Source organism: Furipterus horrens, unplaced genomic scaffold (genome assembly GCF_987537825.1).
Source record: "Furipterus horrens unplaced genomic scaffold, mFurHor1.1.pri manual_scaffold_11, whole genome shotgun sequence".
NCBI classification, from domain to species: domain Eukaryota; kingdom Metazoa; phylum Chordata; class Mammalia; order Chiroptera; family Furipteridae; genus Furipterus; species Furipterus horrens.
In genome coordinates this window covers 20695274-20713655 of record NW_028327181.1, presented here as the reverse complement: position 1 = coordinate 20713655, position 18382 = coordinate 20695274, and the positions used below count along the sequence as shown (strand labels likewise).

The 18382-nt window shown below is 47.7% G+C and overlaps 1 protein-coding gene across 1 annotated transcript; it reads left to right on the top strand.

Moving 5' to 3' along the window:
- Positions 1-2365: 2365 nt before the first annotated feature.
- Positions 2366-16838, top strand: HEPACAM (hepatic and glial cell adhesion molecule). The gene is made up of 7 exons (XM_090290774.1): positions 2366-2522; positions 11555-11896; positions 12577-12858; positions 13136-13235; positions 13739-13968; positions 14113-14180; positions 14714-16838. The coding sequence occupies exons 1-7, from the start codon at positions 2438-2440 to the stop codon at positions 14999-15001; spliced, it is 1395 nt and encodes a 464-aa protein (XP_090146900.1). The 5' UTR covers positions 2366-2437; the 3' UTR covers positions 15002-16838.
- The last annotated feature ends 1544 nt before the right edge of the window (positions 16839-18382 follow it).

Sequence of the window (18382 nt, the reverse complement as noted above, 5' to 3'; positions counted from 1 at the left end):
AATCCATCCTGGGAAGCTCAGTCTCTGCTTGGACAACTCTGGCAATTGCTCAGTCTTTCCCATTTCCTCCCCAACCCAGCTCCTCTCTAAGAAGAGTGGGCTCGAGGAGAGGTGATACGGCTTTGGTGTACTTGCAGCAACAGAAGGAGACAATGTGCAGGGACCTATATGGCCTTTTGGGGATTCCCACTGGTCTCTGCACAAGTCTAGGGCGCTCCCTGGTCTGAGGAACTACTCATGTGACTCCCACTAGGGCAGCTGGTGGCCTTAGTCATTGCCTGCACAGTGTGGACCCTTTGCTCCATGCTATCTCTCTGACAGTTTTTTACCCTCTCGGCACCTCTGGGTTCCTTCAAGGCAGCTCAGGGGCACTTTGAGGCACTTGCATATTCTGCATGGGTCTGAGGAGCCTAAAGTTCATTTCTAGGGAAGGGGAAGGGGGGATGTTGAGAATTTACATCAGTCTTTGGTCTTTCTCGATCACATTTTTCTTTCCAGTCTTCAGGCTAAAAAAAAAAAAGGCAGACTTCAGGCTATTTCCTGAACATTATATACTCCTTGTACCCTCAAACAATAAGCCTTAAGGCCCGGCCATCAGAGACAAAAGTGGCCATTTGTCTATAGTCCTGTATGAGAACTCTGTTAGCCAGTCCACAGGCTGTTGTTCTAAGATACTTCAAAGGGGTAGATAAAAGAAATTAAAATGTTCTTTTGTCCCTTACAGAGTTCGGCTTTCAAGCCTTTCGTCTTGTACTGACTCTAAAATACTGTGTCAGCCGATGAATATTGGCTTTCTTTTTTTCATTGTTTACCGGCTGAAACAATATTAAGTCTTCCAGGGTTGCCTTGAGCTGTCTAGGGAAAAGCTATAGACACAGAAATACAAAAGGAAAAAGATCTTGTTTATGAAAATCAAAATGTGATTTGGAGTTCCTCTGTGAAGTTCAAAATCAACGCTTCTCAGCTCTTCTCCCCCATCCTTCGGATCATAGGACTATGCAGTGGGTCTTTAGTTCCAGAAACCCAGCCCACTTGGGCTTTTTCAAGGACATAAAAAGAATATTTTGAGAGGTAACTACTGCCAAACTAAGACCAGGGTTAGAGATGACCAAGAGGGGAGCTGTAAACCTTGGTCTCATGATATAAAGATTCCCTACAGGAATTTTAAAAAAATTAAGGGCAGTTCTCTTTTTAAAGTTTAAAATGTCATCTTTGTAACAAAGAATTTCCTGGGCACTTTACTTCTAATTCTTCATCAAAACTGCCCACAAGCCCTCCGAGGAAGCTACTGTTTCCCCGTTTCACGGATGTGAAATTGAAGGTCAGGGTTGTGAGCCTGCCTCGAGATTGAACAGTTAGCAAGCATTCATCCTACTGAGAGCCCTCCTGAAGATGGTGGGTGTGGTAATAAGGGGGCAGGGCAGAGCTAGGGTGACTCTCCTTCTCAAAGCCTAAGGACAGAAGGAGGCTGGCTGTTTGGATGCCACCTTTAGCCCTTCTCTGACATGTTGTAGAAAAATAGCTGGAGGCTGGAGAATAAACAGACTGGCTTCTGGAAAGAGGTCCCCAGAATCTATGTAATTCTCGGATAAGAAGGAGAACCCCAAGAAGGACCACACATGTTTGAAAATAATAGAATTCAGGTCATGGTCCAATCTTCCTTTGGAGTGGAACAGGAGTTTTCCATTTCTTCAACAGTTCTCTGGAGCCTTCCTTTCCCAAACCTTTTTTTTTTTTTTAATTAATTATATATTTATTTTTAGAGAGAGGGGAAGGGAGGGAGAGACAGAGAGAAACATCAATCAGTTGCCTCTCATACACTCCCTGACTGGGGACCGAACCTGCAACCCAGGCACGTGCCCTGACCGGGAATCAAACCAGTGACCCTTTGCTTTGCGGGATGACACCCAAGCGACTGAGCCACTCAAGTCAGGGCTCATTCCCCAACCTTTTAAAAGCTCCTATGGCTTGCTTTTCAAAACTTATTGGAGGGTTGTGCCTGGCATACACCCTCCTCAGGAACATGGAGTGTGAGGTAGAGACAGGATAGGTTGGGACACGAAGTCCAATTTAGTCTGTGTCCCAGCCCAGCCCCTACTGAGCCCAGATCCTCATCTCCCCCTGGTAGCGGGGCTCAGCACAGCCAGGGAAGAAACTCTGGGCCCCTGGGATCCTGCAGGTTGGCACCCTCACTGTAGGTTATCTTCTTAGCAGATACCCCCTTCTGAACTGGGCATGTAGGGCTTTGAAACTAGAAAATGCCAGGTCTGAAAGAGAAGAAAGAACAAGTCCAGCAACACACAGAGCTCTGTGTATTCAGAGGGAAGTTGGCAGGGTTGTGCTCGGGCAGAGAAACTCCGAGTGGTACAAGGGGACGTGCCCAGAGTGAAGAAATCATGCTAATTGTCTGCACCAGAGCTGGAGAACGCCACCCAAAATGAAGAGAGAAAGGGGAGCCCTGTCCACAGCCTTCAGTGCCCTGCGCCTCGCTCCTTTGGTCTACCTTCTTCTGATCCAGACAGGTAGGAGACCAGAAGGGTAAGAAAGGGTTTGGAAAAGGGACAGGGTTCTCAAAGGTGAGGGAGGGGAGTGTGGAGGGCCAGAATGCCTTTAGGATGGGAGGAGGGGAGAGAGCTCAGCTGCCGCCGTGGGAAGAATCTCAGTGGATTCAGGCATTAGTGCTGAATGTATTTCTTCATTCTGTTGCCCACTGCCCGGCCCCTGCCCACTCTCCCCAAAGGCTGCATGACTTTGGAGCTCCCACAGCATTCAAGACATTAGATGAAGGGCAATGAGCCATTTCTTATAGGATGTCTTGTTGGCACGGGCCAGTTTGACATTCTTTCCAAGGATTATGGTGGGGCTTGAAGGGATGGGGGAGCCTTCATTTTGTGCTTCCCCGGCCCCCGACCTCCTTGGCTTCTCTGAGTGTAAAACAGAAAGAGATATTAGAAGGTTTGGAGATAACGAGCCTCCTGATTTGGAAGATTAACACCATCCTGCCCATAACTCCCCCAACACCATAGACACCTGCCTCCCGTTCCACCCCCTGGCCAACTATTTGGAGAATTGATCTTATTTTAAGTATATTTGTTTATGTACACGCACATGCACACACTGTTCCGGAGAGCCTCAGAATTCACAATTTAGTTGGGCGAATAGATGCAGGGATCGTTTTAATAAAACACAGAAACTATTAAGGGTCAGATATGAAGAGGATGCCCAGGATCTGAGAGGTCACCTACCACACGAGGGAACCAGCACTGATGGGGCAGGGTGGGGTTGGGGAAATATCAGGAGAGGTCACCTGGGAATGTCTGCACTGAATTCTAAAGGAGCAGAAAAATAGGTAGTGGGGGAGGGGGAGCGGGCATTGTAGTTGGGGTAATGGTCAAAGGTCAGCAGCCTGAAATGACATCCTGTGTCTAGGAACAGCGCAGCCGTCCTCCGTTGCTGGGGAGGAAAGTGTGAACTAAGCCAGGCAAGGGCCTTGTAAACTACAGCAAGTAAACTAGAATAGAGCCCGTGACAATGGAGTGGGGAAGCCACGGAAAGGTCTGGTTCTGGGGACGGGCAAGGCCACACGTGTATTCTGGACAGCTCACTCTGCAGTGAGGCATCGGCGAGGACGCTGGGGGCCGACAGGATAGAAAAGGAATCCTGTGTGCGTTTCCCTGGGTGGCTATGACAGAAGACCACAACCTGGGTGGTCTAAACAACAGAAATGTACGGTCTCATAATTTTGGAAACTAAAAGTTTGAGATGAAGATGTCGGCCAGGCCCCAGCTAATGGTGCTAGGAAAGGATCTGTTCTGTGCCTGTCTGCCTCTAGTAATGCCTTGGCTTGTGGCAACACAACTACAATCTTTACATGACATTCTCTTTGTGCTGTGTATGTGTCTGAATTTCCCCTTTTTATGAGGCCACCAGTCCTATTGGATTAGAGGCCCACCTTACTCCTTTATGACCTCCTCTTAGCTTCTATCCCTCAATAACCCCACCACTAAATAAAGTCGCATTCTGAGCAACTGGCACTTAGGACTTCAACATATGAATTTTAGGGGACACAATTGAACCCCTAATGAGACTAATGCAATACTTCAGATGAGAAATCACATGGGCTGGGATTAGAATAAAGATGGAGGGAATGAGACATGTTGAGATAGTATTTTGGAGAGGAAGTCAGGACCTCGTGATGGATAAGAAGTAGGAGGATCCAGAGAGGGAGGTAAGACTTCTGTGTGAAACCATAAACAAAAAATGGGACAACATTGGGGATATGATTATTAGTATTGTCCATGTTAAGGTTGAAATGCCTGTGACCCACCTGTGAGGAAATGTTGACTAGCCTGAAGCTGGGGGGCAGGGAGGTCTGGGCTGATGAGAGCTTTATGGAAGCTGTCAGCCCGTAGGTAAGAATTAAAACAATCAGAATGGATAATAGCACCTAGGATGAGAAAATGAGCTGAAAATTGAACACTGAGTAACCCCAAGATCTGTAGAGGAAAAGAAGACCCATTGAGGAGACCAAGAAGGAACAGTCCCATGGGCAGAGGGAGAACTACAAGACCGTGGTGCCCAGAAAGCCAAGGGACTTGAGAGTTTTCTGGAGAATCAACATCAGATGTATCAAAGGAGTCCAGTATAATAAGGACCTAAAAGAGTCCATTATATATGGCATTTAAGAGGTTCCTATTAGCCTTACAGAGAACAGTCTCGGTAGAAATTACAATGACTTGAGGAAACAATGAGAGCTGTAGGTTTGGAGAAAGTGTATTGGGAATAGGAAGTGCACATGAAATACACAAATCAGAGATGTCCCTAAATCTTTCAGGTCATCAATGGTAAGGGAAAAAATATAGAAAAATATTGTTAGTGTGACTTGGCAAAAACAAAAGGTGACAAAGGTCTCAAAGTGTGGGAGAATGTTACTTCATAAATATAGCAAAAATGTCTAAGTATAAACTATACTAATAAGACATTAGATATGACCTATGACAGGTAAGAAATAAGTGCAGTGTCAGGCCATTGTGCTACTGTGAACTCAGAGCAATAAAGAGCTGAGATTCTATAAGAAATTTCCTCCTCCTTCAGTATATTAGTTAGAAAAACGCCAATTTCTGTGACAAATAAATTTCAAAACTTAAGTTCTTGTCATGAACCATGTAGTAGTACAATGACATTCCAGGCTAAGCCTGGGGTGAGAAAGATTCTACTCCAGGAGGTTTTTCAGGGACCAAGCTGATAGAGCTCTATCAACATTGACATGTGTTCCCAATGGTCCCCCTGAGGTTTATCTCCATTTCTTTCAGGTAGAGAATTTTTTAAATGGGGACAAGGGGTTCCTAAACCAGCCTATAAGTGGTACCTAGCCCTTCCACTGGTTCATTGGCTAGAACTCAGTCACCTGGCCATACCCAACTGCAAGGAGGCTGGGAAATATTGTTCTTAAGATTGGCACTAAAAGGGGGTCTTGGGCCATGTCGCCCTGTGCTATGGCAGCAACCACCAAGCCAGCCTCAGACAAGGAACAGCCAGTCTTTAATGCTCTGGCCCTAATATGGACTAATGAAGCTTTCCTAAATTCATCACAGCCAAATTCATGGAACATGCAAATGAGGCTTCTCTAGAGGCTAGGAAACTATTTTACAGATGTAAATACAGCATGCCATCAACCTAGACAATCTGATTTGCAGGATGTTACTCTCTGGGATCCTATAACTATCCCATTCTCTGAGGACCCAATAAGAAGAAGTCCCTTGTGTAGGTTCCATTCTTTCAGTCCTAAGATCACCTTCACATTGTAGGTGCTGTCGAGTTTTTATTTTTATTTTTAATTAAAAATTACATGGAGGAAAAGATACTTAGCATAAGCATACAGTTTGATAAACCTTTAAAAAGTGAACAACCCTGGCTAGTGTGGCTCACTGGATTGAGTGCCAGCCTGCGAACCAAAGGGTGGTCGGTTCGATTCGTGGCCAGAGTGCGTGCCTGGGTTGCGGGCCGGATGTCTGGTTGGGGATGTGTGAGAGGCAACCACATAATTCTCTCCCTCTCTTTCTCCCTTCCTTCCCTTCTCTCTAAAAATGAAATAAATAAAATCTTTTAAAAAGAACTTAAAAAAATAATAATAAATAAAAAAATAAAAAGTGACCAAACTCATGTAACCAGATTAAGTAATAGAACACTTTGGCACCTCAGAAGAACGCCCATATGATTTCAGTTGTGATTGCCCTCCCCCTAGGGTTAAAGTGGTATCCTAACTTCCAATACAGATTTATTCTGCATGTTTTTGAACTTCAATTGTTTCTTAATTCTCACTCGAGAACCAGCTCATTGATTTTAGAAATGGGGGAAAGGAGGGAGAGAAACATCAACTGCCTGCCTCTTGTATGTGCCCTACCAAACCCGCAGCCTAGGCATGTGCCCTGGCCGGGAATTGAACTGTGACCCTTTGGTTTATGAGACAGTGCCCCAACCAGCTGAGTCCTGTGGGCCAGGGCTGTCTTCATATAAACACAATCATATGTAGGCATGCTTTTGTGTCTGATTTCTTTCACTAAACACCACATTTGTAAGATTCTTCCATGTTGTTTCCTGTTTGGGGCTTTATGAATAGAGCTGTTAAAACATTCTAGTATGTGTCTTTTGGTTAAGAGAAATACATATTTCTTTGGGGGATATACATAGGAGTAGAACTGCTCAGTTATCTGCACGTGTTAAGCTTTAGTGGCTAGGGCCAAACAGTTTCAAAAGTGGTTGCACCCATCTCCATTCCCCCCAGCGCAGTGAGGAAGTTCCAGACGTCCCACATCTTCACCAACAATTGTATCTTCCTTTTTCATTTTAAGCATCCTAGTGAGTTTAGGTGGTAGTAAATTATGGTTTAAAATTGCATCTTTATTAGCCATTTGGATATCCTTTTTTGTGAAGTACCTATTCCAAGTCTTTTGCCCATTTTCTATTGAATTTTCTAATTTTTAAAATATATATATATTGATTTGTAGGAGTTTAAAAATCATAATTTGGGTATAAGTCCTTTTTGGATGTGTATTACAAATATCCTCTGCTCTACAGCTTGCATCTTCACTGTCTTAATGGTGTCTTTTGATGAGCAGAAGCTCTTAATTTTATTGTGTGCAACGTATCATTTTCTCCTTTTATGGGTGTCACACTTTTGTGTTCTTTCTAAGAAATCCTGTGTCTGTCCTCAAGTTGTGGAGATATTCTCCTCTGTTTTCTCTTTGAAGCATTATTGTTTTACCTTTCACATTTAGATCTACAATCCATCTAGAACTGATAATTGTGTAAGGTGTGAAGGGTCAAGATTCATTTCTTCCCCTACCTGGCCCAGCACTATTTATTGAAAAAAAAATCCTTTCCACACTATATGGCAATGCCACCTTAAGCATGAGTTAAGCAATCACATACAAGTCTGTTGTTGGACTCTCTATTCTGTTTCATTGATCTATTTGCCTATCTGTGTCAATATCGTGAAGTAAATGTCCTGGAATTTTGTTTGGTATTGTATTAAGATCCTAAGTCAGTCTGGGAGAACTGACAGCTTAGCCGCAGTGTTCGTCCCAATGCAAACATAGGATTCTCTGTGTAGCATCTTAATACTGTTAGCTGGGTGCACGTTACTGAACATCTACACTCTTTAAAGCTACCGAGAACCCTTTTCATCCTGACTCCCCAAGGCCTCCTTCACAATTTCTGTTCCTTGGTTTTCTTCTACATTCCTGAGTGGTTGACACTTAAAACGATTTACGCTCTTGTAGGCCCTTTTAGGTCTCAATGGGATAAGGATGTAAGAATGCCACATGATAGCCCCAACACGTTCACACTCGGTGATGCCCCTCTGCAGCAGGAGTGGGCTGTTTTCTCCAAGCATCACTCATTAGGAAGGATCTTAAGAACCAAAATCAGCCCTGACCAGTGTGACTCAGTTGGTTGGAGCGCTGTTCCATTTACCAAGGGGTGGCAGGTTCAGGTGAGGATAAAAGGAAAGAAAAAAAGAGGAAGAAGAAGCTGAGCACTGTGGGTGGTCCAAACCCCACTAGAGTTTGGAAATTGGCTTTTAAGGAAAAAAAATCAGAAAGCAGTATTTTTTTCTTTTAGAAAACCATGCTATGTACTTGCCCTTGGATTGTATGTCGTTCTGGTCACCACACCTCAAAAAAGAAGTGATAGAGTTGGAGAAAGCCCTGAGAAAGGCATCCAGGATGGCCAAGGGGATGGAGGCACTTCCTTATGGAGACAGATCAAAAATTCCTTCACCTAAAAAAGGGATATACCTGCAGTTTTTGGTGGTAGAGATCATGGATTAGGTGTATAAAGACCAAATCCTATAATACATGTTTGGCACCATCCCATTGACCCCTTTAAAAGGTAAATTGAAGGAAAATGCCAGTAAATGAAAACCTCTGCCATGCAAAAGTGAGCACATAAGAATGAGTAGGTGAGGGTGTCTTTAAAGGAAGAGGCTATTAGGGGAGCCCAAGGCTATCGGCAGATATATTCTTATATTTGAAAGCTTGACATGGCTTGGTGTCACAGCAGGGCAAAAGCCTACTTGATGAAGGCCACCTGCCCGACCCAGTATGGCGCTGTTTAAGTTGGCAGGTACATCTTGCTGCGATGTCCATTTCCTTTTGTTCAGCCTCCAGTGGGAAGTGAGAGGTCTGCAAAATAATGCCTCAGAGGCTAGAGGACAATAATTAACTTAATCACTTTTCAAGGGTGAATAGTCCTAGTCCCTTTTATTTCCACTGTGGATCACAATCGTTAGCCACTTCCTCATTTCTGTGTCCTGCTTTGGCATCTGTCCCAGTTCTCCGTGTCCCTTGAAAGTGGTGGAACCCTGAACTTAATACAGACTCCAGTTTTGGCAAGAGTTTTGGGAAACCATGTTTTCTTGGCAAAAGGCTCTCTTTGTCAGCTTCTGAGAAAGACCACTCCATTCACTACTGACCACCCAGACGTACCCCTGCAAGTCCTGGGCAGGACAAAGGCTCCCACCTAGAGAAGGGTAAGGCCTGGGGCAATCCATATGCTGTAGCTTCTCCAGTGTTCGCATTCTGAAGAATCAAGTTTAAGTTGACAGAAACAGTGGACTTGAAGGGGAAAGACATCACAGAAGGACCAGTAGGACCTGGTGTGGGGTAGGAGAGAGTATACGCAGGGGAAGCTCAAGGGGAAGCCAGAGGAGATAGAAGGGGGAGGGGGAATGCCTCCCACTTTTCCTCAGGGCTGGGACTGTCACTGTCCAGCCTCAAAGTTTGTGCTTGGGGTTCCTAAGCCCCAGGATGTCTCTGCATATATGACGCTCCTGTGCATACCTCACTGCTTCAGACTGGGTCCTGAGGAAGGGGGTTAGGTATTTCCCAGCTTTCTGATCATCACCATCATGGACGTAGGAGGTGCAACAGTTTCATTCAGGGCCACCTCAGGTCACATATAACAAAGCCTATTTGCCTATTCAAAGAAAGTTGAAAGCTTGCTTTTTTAAATCAAGCCAAGTCTGGGACCTAGCAGTTGCTAGGCAGGTAAATAATGACAGAAACTAGAACCAGAAGAAGTCTGAAGGACCATGTGGTAAAATGGGTTTCAGGCCGATAGAGAGTCATAGGGATGCCTAGTGGCACTCCAAGTTAGTGTGGAGGGCAGGACCCGGGTACCCACTGCCTTCTCTGCCAAGTCACGGGAGCTGGAACTAGATTTAATTTCTTTCCATTTTATATGTTTCTGTGGGAACAAAAATACTTAATAAAAACATTAGAAAATAATTGAATTATTCATTCTCCTCCCCCAAATTAAGACTGTTCTCAATAATAAGCATATAATTTTCATATATATGGCAGCTTTAATCATAAATAGTTGCTTCTGTACTGAAGGCTTTATGATTCTAGCATACCTTGCAGGTAATGAATATTAGAGTTGAAAGGCTTCTAGAGATCCCTTGGTCCCACCACCTCATTATACAGAGGAGGAAGCTGAGGCACAAAGACATGAAAGGATAGTCAGCTGGCCTTTTTTTTTGACCACTTTCAAAAAATGGTGAGCTCACTACTTAACAAAGTGGGTTGAATATGTTCATTAAATTAAATTAAATTAGCTTTAATCTCCACAACTAACCTTTTAGCTTGGTCTGGGTCTTCTAGGCACATGACAAGGAATAAGGAATGGAACGGTACTTCCCCAACTCTAGACAACAGCAGTAGCAGCATAGGGAATAGGGGGAGAAAGAAAGAGGGAACTTCAGAGGCAGTGGCAGTCAAAAGAAGGGACTGAGAACCTGATATATATGTGTCTGTTCAGCTAAATTCAGCCCTGTTCCCAACTGACATCCTCTTCAGAAGACTTTTCTTCCAGTGGCGGCACTGGTCTACAAGGCCAGGTGATACCAACGAACAGCAGCTCTTCAGGCCCCAAAGTGCCTAAGACACCCTTGAAATGTGAGCTGTGTCTCTGGAGGGGGCAGCCTTTGGACAAGATGGTAAAATCCCAGAATTACAAGGCTGCAGCAGACCAATGAAACCATCTGGATTACCGCTCACCTGACCTATGAAAAATCTGAGCCCTGAACGCATAAGTGACTTTCCCTAGGTCAACATGGGGGCCCAAAGCCATGTTCTCCCCACTACACAATAACCGACACACGTACTATGCTTTTCCACAGTGAACTTGACACAGCAGTTGCTCTTCTTATTGTTATTGTCCTCATTTTCTAAGCGAGGAGAGTGAGGCCTAGAAAGATGACTTGCCCAAATCCACACAGTCAGGTAGTTGGTGGAGCCCAATCTTACCAGGCCTGCTGGTCCTAAATCCCTCTTCTAAAGGGGATACAAAGGGGGCTGGAGTTTGGGTGGATTTCCAAAACCATCTACCCAGTTGCAGGGCACTGGGCAGACCTAGCAAGATGCTACATGCAGCTGGGGCAGGGAGAGGAGAGGCTCTTGGGACTGGAAGGTGACCCAGCTGTCTATACTCCCCCTGTACTGGCACTGCCCTGTGACATCCTCCTGTCTTTGTGAATCCCTGTGCCCATGCTTTCTCCACCACCCCAACCCACCCCACTCTCCCAATTCCCAATCAAGAAAACCTGACCAATTCACCCTAAGGTCTGCTGACTTACAAGCTACAGGGGATAAAGATGTTTGTCTGTTTTGTGCATTGATCTATCCCAAGGATTCAGAACAGTGTCTGGCACATGGTAAGTGCTCAACCAATAGTTCCATAAATGGAGCACAAAGGGTGTGGGTAAGCTGGAATCTTCCTCAAGAGGAAGGCAATGAGGGAAAATGCCAGAGACAGAGGGTCAGACAGAAGAAAGGTTAAGGGCAATGGGATGGGTGGGAGGGGTGATGGAGGAGCAGAGGAGCCCACAGCTACAGGGGGAGAAGAGAAGGCACCAGAGACTATGAAGGAAGGACTGACAGGCATGATGGGGCCAGAATGAGGAGGCTTGGAGATATCAGAGGACTTAACGGTGGGAGTGAGGTCAGGGGCCAAGCACCTGACACTGTCCTCTGCCCTGCGCCTCTCTTCACAGAGCCCCTGCAGGGCGTGAACATCACCAGCCCAGTCCGCCTGATCCATGGCACAGTGGGGAAGTCAGCCTTGCTTTCTGTGCAGTACAGCAGCACCAGCAGCGACAAGCCCGTGGTGAAGTGGCAGCTGAAGAGGGACAAGCCGGTGACTGTGGTACAGTCCATTGGCACAGAGGTCATTGGCACCCTGCGGCCTGACTATCGAGACCGCATCCGCCTCTTTGAAAATGGCTCCCTGCTTCTCAGCGACCTGCAGCTCATGGACGAGGGCACCTACGAGGTCGAGATCTCCATCACTGACGACACCTTCACTGGGGAGAAGACCATCAATCTCACTGTGGACGGTAAAGCGTTGTGGCAGGGAAGGAAGCGGGACTGGGACTGGGCAGGGTCTGCTGGACCCTGGGAAGACCAACACCAAAACCACTTGGGAGCTGAGAGTGAGCTGATTGGATGTTAGCAGTTAGCAGATAGGCGGATATATGATAGTAAACATGATAAGAGTACTTACTATATGCCAGAAACTATTTTAAGCGCTTTGCATACATTGACTGATTTAATACTTATAATAGTCTAGCGATAGTATCATTATCCCCATTTACAGAAGAGGAAACTGAGGCACAAAGAAGTTGAGTAACTTGCACAAGTCATAAGTGATAGATATCTGAACTCAGACAGTGAGGCTTTGGCTTAGCTGCTCCACACTGGGTCTGTTTAAGACATCTTTGAAAGGGATTTGAAAAGAAGGGAAGGGAAGGTCCATGCGTGGAGGGACCATGACTGTCTTGTTCAGCAATGTACCTCCTGTGCTCAGTAGGTGCTCAATAAATAGCTGGTAAATAAGTGAGTGAACGAATGAATAAATGGATGGATGGATGGATGGATGGTGGTAAGGAACTTGACTAATGATCTCTGAAGGGCCTCTCAGACCCCGCACTGAGTTCTGCTGTGTTCAAGGCAGTTAGGAAGGGGGAGAGAGAAGCTTTTTGGCCCATGGCTCACAGGCTCCCCTCCCCGGGCTCAGTGCCCATTTCGAGGCCACAGGTGTTAGTGGCTTCGACCACTGTGCTGGAGCTCAGTGAAGCCTTCACCCTGAACTGCTCTCATGAGAACGGCACCAAGCCCAGCTACACCTGGCTGAAGGATGGCAAGCCCCTCCTCAATGACTCGCGAATGCTCCTGTCCCCCGACCAAAAGGTGCTCACCATCACCCGCGTGCTCCTGGAGGACGACGACCTCTACAGCTGTGTGGTGGAGAACCCCATCAGCCAGGGCCGCAGCCTGCCCATCAGAATCACTGTGTACAGTGAGTCTCCCTGCCTGCCCTCCCTTTAGGGCTCAGAACCCTGACATTGCCCATGAGGGCCCACAGCCAAGACAGAGGGAGAGAGAGGAAGAGATGGGGCCAGCTCTCCATGGAGGACAGCAACAGGTGGGCAGTGGGCTCTGGGCACGCTCTGCCATGGGCCAGCCATGCTGCCTGGGGCTCCTTTTCTCTTCTGCCCTCTGCAGGAAGGTCTCCCCACCACCCCTGGTGCCTCCTCTGAAGTCTCTCTCACTTCCCTGCCTTCCTCTCCCCGCAGGAAGAAGCTCGCTCTACATCATCTTGTCCACAGGAGGCATCTTCCTCCTTGTGACCTTGGTTACAGTCTGTGCCTGCTGGAAACCCTCCAAAAAGTCTGGGTAACTCCTCAAGTTCCTCACCCCGAGCACCCCCATCCCTCAGTCCACAACCCCAAGCTCTCTTCTTAAGTCTCCCTAAATGCCTTCCTTCTCAGGGCTCTGCACTTCTTCCCAGGAGATCCGTCTCACCGCTGTGGGTTTTGTGTACGGGGCCACCTCCTGCACTCACAGCGCCCAATGACCCAGCATTGTTAACAATGGTTTCACTTGCAGGGCGCCTTTCATGGGCTGGGCACTGTGGCCGTGGTCAGTGCACTACCTTTTAAGTATGACTACCTGCAGTTTACAGACAAGGACACTGGGACTCAAACTGGTTAAATGACCTGCCCACGGTCAGCATGCTAGCAACAGGCAGCATGCAGACTTAGATGTGACTCATTCCAGCCCGTCCTCCTGTTAGAAGGCCTCTTTTACAGCCCTCCTATCACCCGTGTCCCCAACTCCAGACCTCCTCCTGCTCACAATAGGTAGCTCTGTTCATGGGGTGCTGGGTTGATTTGCAGAAAGAAGAGGAAACTAGAGAAGCAAAACTCGCTGGAATATATGGACCAGAATGATGACAGCCTGAAACCAGAAGGTGAGCTCCCGGCAGCCCACTCCCCCGTCCCATCCTCACCCAGATCAGCGGGCTGCTGGGACAAGGCAGACCTGGGCCACAAGGAAGCCAGCTCTGCGGGGCCCCTTCCTCCACCGACCGCCCGAAGACTGCAGAACAGGGAGAGGTGCGGCCAAGGTAGGACCCCGCACGTTGCCAAGCCTTTGGAGGAGGTTGTGGTGGAGCCTTGACTGGCCGCTTGGGGAGCAGAATGTAGGTGCTGATGGGTGGGAAGAGTGTCTGTACCGGGCTGGCCACCCCATTCTTTGTCCTGTGCGGCAGACAACCTCCCCCGAAGCACAGAGCAGGAGCGGAAGAACCCCATGGCGCTCTATATCCTGAAGGACAAGGTGAGCAGCTCAAGGTGGTGTCGCATAAACACCAGGGAGCCCCTACCACGTCTTGGTGCTAGGTAACCATACCATATTGATATCCCTTATAGTACTCAGAATAACCCGAGAAATATCTGTGCCATCCCCATTTATAAGTCAGAAAAACAAGACCAACAAAGGGGAAATGACTTGCCCAGAATCAACGAAAGAACTAAGTGGCAGGTCTAGGCATCCAACCTAGGTCTTTGGACACCAACTGGTGATTTCCCCTCTATTCCACAACTAACTCTGTCCCAGGCTGTCTGAGACAGGTGGAAAGGGGACAATAAGGCGACAAAGCAGTCAAGTTATTGCATTTCAACATTTACTGAGCACCTACTATCTTCCAGGCACCATGCTAAGTGCCATGCATTGAAAACAAAAACAAAACAAAATTAAAAAACTTTCTGCCACCTCCAAGAAGTGAGAGTATGGGGAGAACTATCTCCTTCACTTCGGTTTTCCCAGCGCCCCCGAACGCTGTCGGTTGACCCTGGCTCATGTCCTTGCAGGACGCCCCGGAGCCCGAGGAGCCTGCTCCGGAGCCCCGGAGCGCGACGGAGCCCGGCCCGCCCGGCTACTCCGTGTCACCGGCAATTCCCGGCCGCTCGCCCGGGCTGCCCGTGCGCTCTGCTCGACGGTACCCGCGCTCGCCTGTGCCCTCCCCTGCCCCGGGTCGGACGCACACGTCGCCGCCTCGGGCCCCCGGCTCGCCGGGTCGCTCACGCACACTTCGGACTGCGGGCGCACGCCTGATCCGCGAGCAGGAGGAGGCCGGCCCGGTGGGGATCAGCGCCTGAGCCGGCCGGGACCCGCCCTCCCCCGGGGGGCGCCCGCGCGCTGCGGCCCGGGGGTCGGAGAGGCCAGAAAGCTCGACGAGGGGAAGTCCCCGCAAGGGCGCTCTAGGTGCACGGGTCTCGCCTGAGGACATGGGTGAGCAAGTGCAGATGGAGGGCGCAGAGGGGCGCCGGAGAGTGATTTGGGGGCGGGGGGGATGGGGACCAGGTCGTGTTTGATTCCGGTTCACTGGCAGTGCTCCCGGTGGATATGGGTTGTAAGTACCCCTTAGGACCACATAGATTATTACATTTCCGGCCCAGTCCTCCAAGGGTCTTAGGAACACTAACATCAGTAACCTAACTCCTGTGACCATCCCGCGCTCTTCCTAGGGAGCTCTCCTGCTTCCTGCCCACCTCCCCTCCCTCGAAGGACTCCGCACTTTTTCGGGCAAGCCCAGATTACAGAGACCTTTTGCCCAGAAGGCACAACTGTCTAAACTGAAGGCAAGTCGGAGGCCGGTTGCAGTGCCTACGGAGCACTGTTATGAACATCCGGAAGCCAATGTGAGGGCAGTGCCTTGGAGCACTCTTCTCTGGGCACCTGGTACCTGGGTACCTACCAGCTGGCGCGGGAGGAGCTCAAGCACATCCCTTTGCCCCTGACCTGGGCGGGCGCTAGCAAGAGCGAAGGATTCAAGCCCCTCCCTCAGTGGCGCGCTAAGTGGTCTTCCTGTCTCTGTTCCTAGAGGGAGGGAGGGAGATGCTTGTTCATGCCCCTGGCCCAGAAAGCTAGATCAAGGGAAGGGCTGTTTTTAACCCCTCACAGCTGTGCCTTCTCCTGCCAAACAATCATCTGCCCTGGAAAGGCTGTTGGGCTCCCTCCAGCTGTGAGAGAATAAGATTTGAGCTTCCAGAGAAATGGTGGGGGAGAAGGAGGCACACTGCTCCCCAGCATGTCAGGGAGACATGACCCCACCTTTGGCCTCCCACCCCCCACCTGCACTGCTCCCAGTTACTCAGATCCCAAGAGACAGGAGGAGGGCAGACTGCCTGATCACACTAGCATCGGAACACAGAGATGCTGGGCCACTGTGTAGCCAGGCCATGCCCATGCCCCCACCCACCTATGGGACAGTTTGTAGGAGAGGCAATAATCTACTGTGTGAGGAGAGAGGGCAGTTAAAAAGCTGAAAGAGACCTTATGGGTATTCTGACCTCTGTTCCCTGATGCATCTAGGGGGTCCTTGCATCCCTGGCCCCTCCTCCACCTCCTAAGCTCCAGCTCTGACTCCCCACCATCTCACAGAGCAATTCCCAAGGCCCCGGTCCCCATCCTTCCCACTGAAGCAGGTTTTGTCCCAGCACCAAGGGCCCCTCCACCTTTATCTGTCGGCATGCCTGGCCCAGTAGCCTGTGCCTGTGCTCATTTGAGCAGCTGTGCTTTTGCAGCTCCCCTTAGTTAACCAAAACGGCTCCCCTAACCTTGCCAGGTGCCTCATCCAGAGATAAACATGCAGGGTAAGTCGCTCGGGCAGGAGTGAGATGCAGAGCTTGGAGAAGGGGTAGATGCTGGCAGCCCTGAGAGGCAGGGGTGAAGCTTAGAGTCCCAAGAGGTGAGAGCCCTGCTGTGCCCCCTACCCTGCTGCTGAGTTGCTGAGGGCCCAGGCCCAGCTTCCCAGGCTCTGGCCACATCTGCCTGGGCTGGGTTGGGGGGCGGGGGGTGCTGGGAGCGGGGGAGAGTGAGGAAGTGGGATTTGTTTCTATTTTATTTCATTTGGGTCTTCATCTTTGTCTTACTAGCATCTAGCAGAGTGCCTAGCACATACTGGATGCTCAATAAACTTTTGATGAAATGGAATGACGACTTTCTTCCACTTAAGCAAGGAGAACAAAATGAACTTAAAAACACAAGTCATTTTCATTTTCTCTTCTCCTCTTCCTTCACCATCCTTCACCCTCTTTGCAAACCCCAAATTGTCCATTAAAAAATCACCCATTCTTCCATTCAGGTATTCTTCTCATTTATTCAGAAACATTTGTTAGTCTACCATGGACCAGGCCCTGTGATGGACACTGGGGAAACAGTCTCACTATGCCATGACTCCTACCCAAAAGTGGTCTCATGGAGGAAGACAGATGAGTGAGCAGATGATTATAATACAGTATGAAAAATGCAATTACAGAGGTAGACGCAGGGAGCATACAGGAGTGTTATCTAACCCCGATCAGGGTATCTTGGAGGAGGATAGGCCTGAATTTAGTTTTACAATAGAAAGATTACTTAATCAGGTGGAGAAAGAACAAGGATGAAAGAACACAGACTCCAGGCAGAAGGAGCAGCATGTATAAAAGCTTGAAGTGTAAAGTGAATCCAGACTCCTTAGTTCTCATAAAATGTGGATCACCCAGGCACAAATGTTTCTGTAGCCCGGTAGTGGAAACTAGACTTGGACCAGTGACAAGGTGAGGGAGCTGAATCCGAGACTCCTGCATCGAGTTGGTATCCTAGAAAGAGTCCCCAGTTGGTCGTATGCCAGGCTTCTAAAATAAAAATGCAAATCCTCCCTGGAGAAGAGCATATCCTAAAATACTCAGAAATTAAGACCAACCAAAGGTGAGTTTACAATGAAAGATCATTAAACACAGAAGGCAACAAATCCCCATAAATAAGAGTTGGCGCATTAAGAAGCATAGATTCAGAGCCTCCCCCCCAAGGCCATAAGATTTAAGACTATCAGATATAAAACATAAAATAATTATATTAGATAAATAAAAGACAAAATCACGAAAAGTAACAAGCAGCAAGAGACTAGCAAAAGTGATCAAATTTGAAAAGAAACAAAATAGAATTTTTATGAGTAAAAATATAATTTAAAAATAAAATAGAAATGAAAGAGTTGATACATTAAATATAGACAAAGAGAGTTTGTTCATTGGAAGATGTACCTGAGGAAATTATTCAGAATAAGGCACAGACAAATGAGGAGATGAAAAATATGAAGTCACTCCCCAATCACTCTTTATATTCAACATTGTACTAGTAAAGCAAGAAAAAGAAACAAAAGGTATAAATATGGGAAATAAGCCAAAAACGTCATTATATTTAGAGTATATATTTTTCTATGTAAAAAACACAGAAGAATCTACAAGCTATTAGACATGACATCAGGGCACTTCAGTTCTTCATTGCTCTGTAACAAACCACCCCAAACTGAGTGACTTAAAAGAACAGTCGTTTCATTGTAACACAATTCTTTGTGTCAGTAATTTGGGTGGGACTCAGACTGGCAATTCATTTGCTGGTGTTGTGTGAAATCAATTGTATGACTGTATCATCTGGCAACTTGAGCTCCAGCCAGATGCTGACAACGGCCTCACTCACAGGTCTGGTGATCGACACTG

What these genes read in the sequence shown, in the direction of transcription:
- HEPACAM (XM_090290774.1), top strand. Translation starts at nt 2,438, where the DNA reads ATGAAGAGAGAAAGGGGAGCCCTGTCCACAGCCTTCAGTGCCCTGCGC. An exon ending in AAACCCTCCAAAAAGTCTGG is followed by an intron (nt 13,236 to 13,738) that starts GTAACTCCTCAA and finishes GTTGATTTGCAG; the next exon opens with AAAGAAGAGGAAACTAGAGA. An exon ending in CAGGGAGAGGTGCGGCCAAG is followed by an intron (nt 13,969 to 14,112) that starts GTAGGACCCCGC and finishes CCTGTGCGGCAG; the next exon opens with ACAACCTCCCCCGAAGCACA.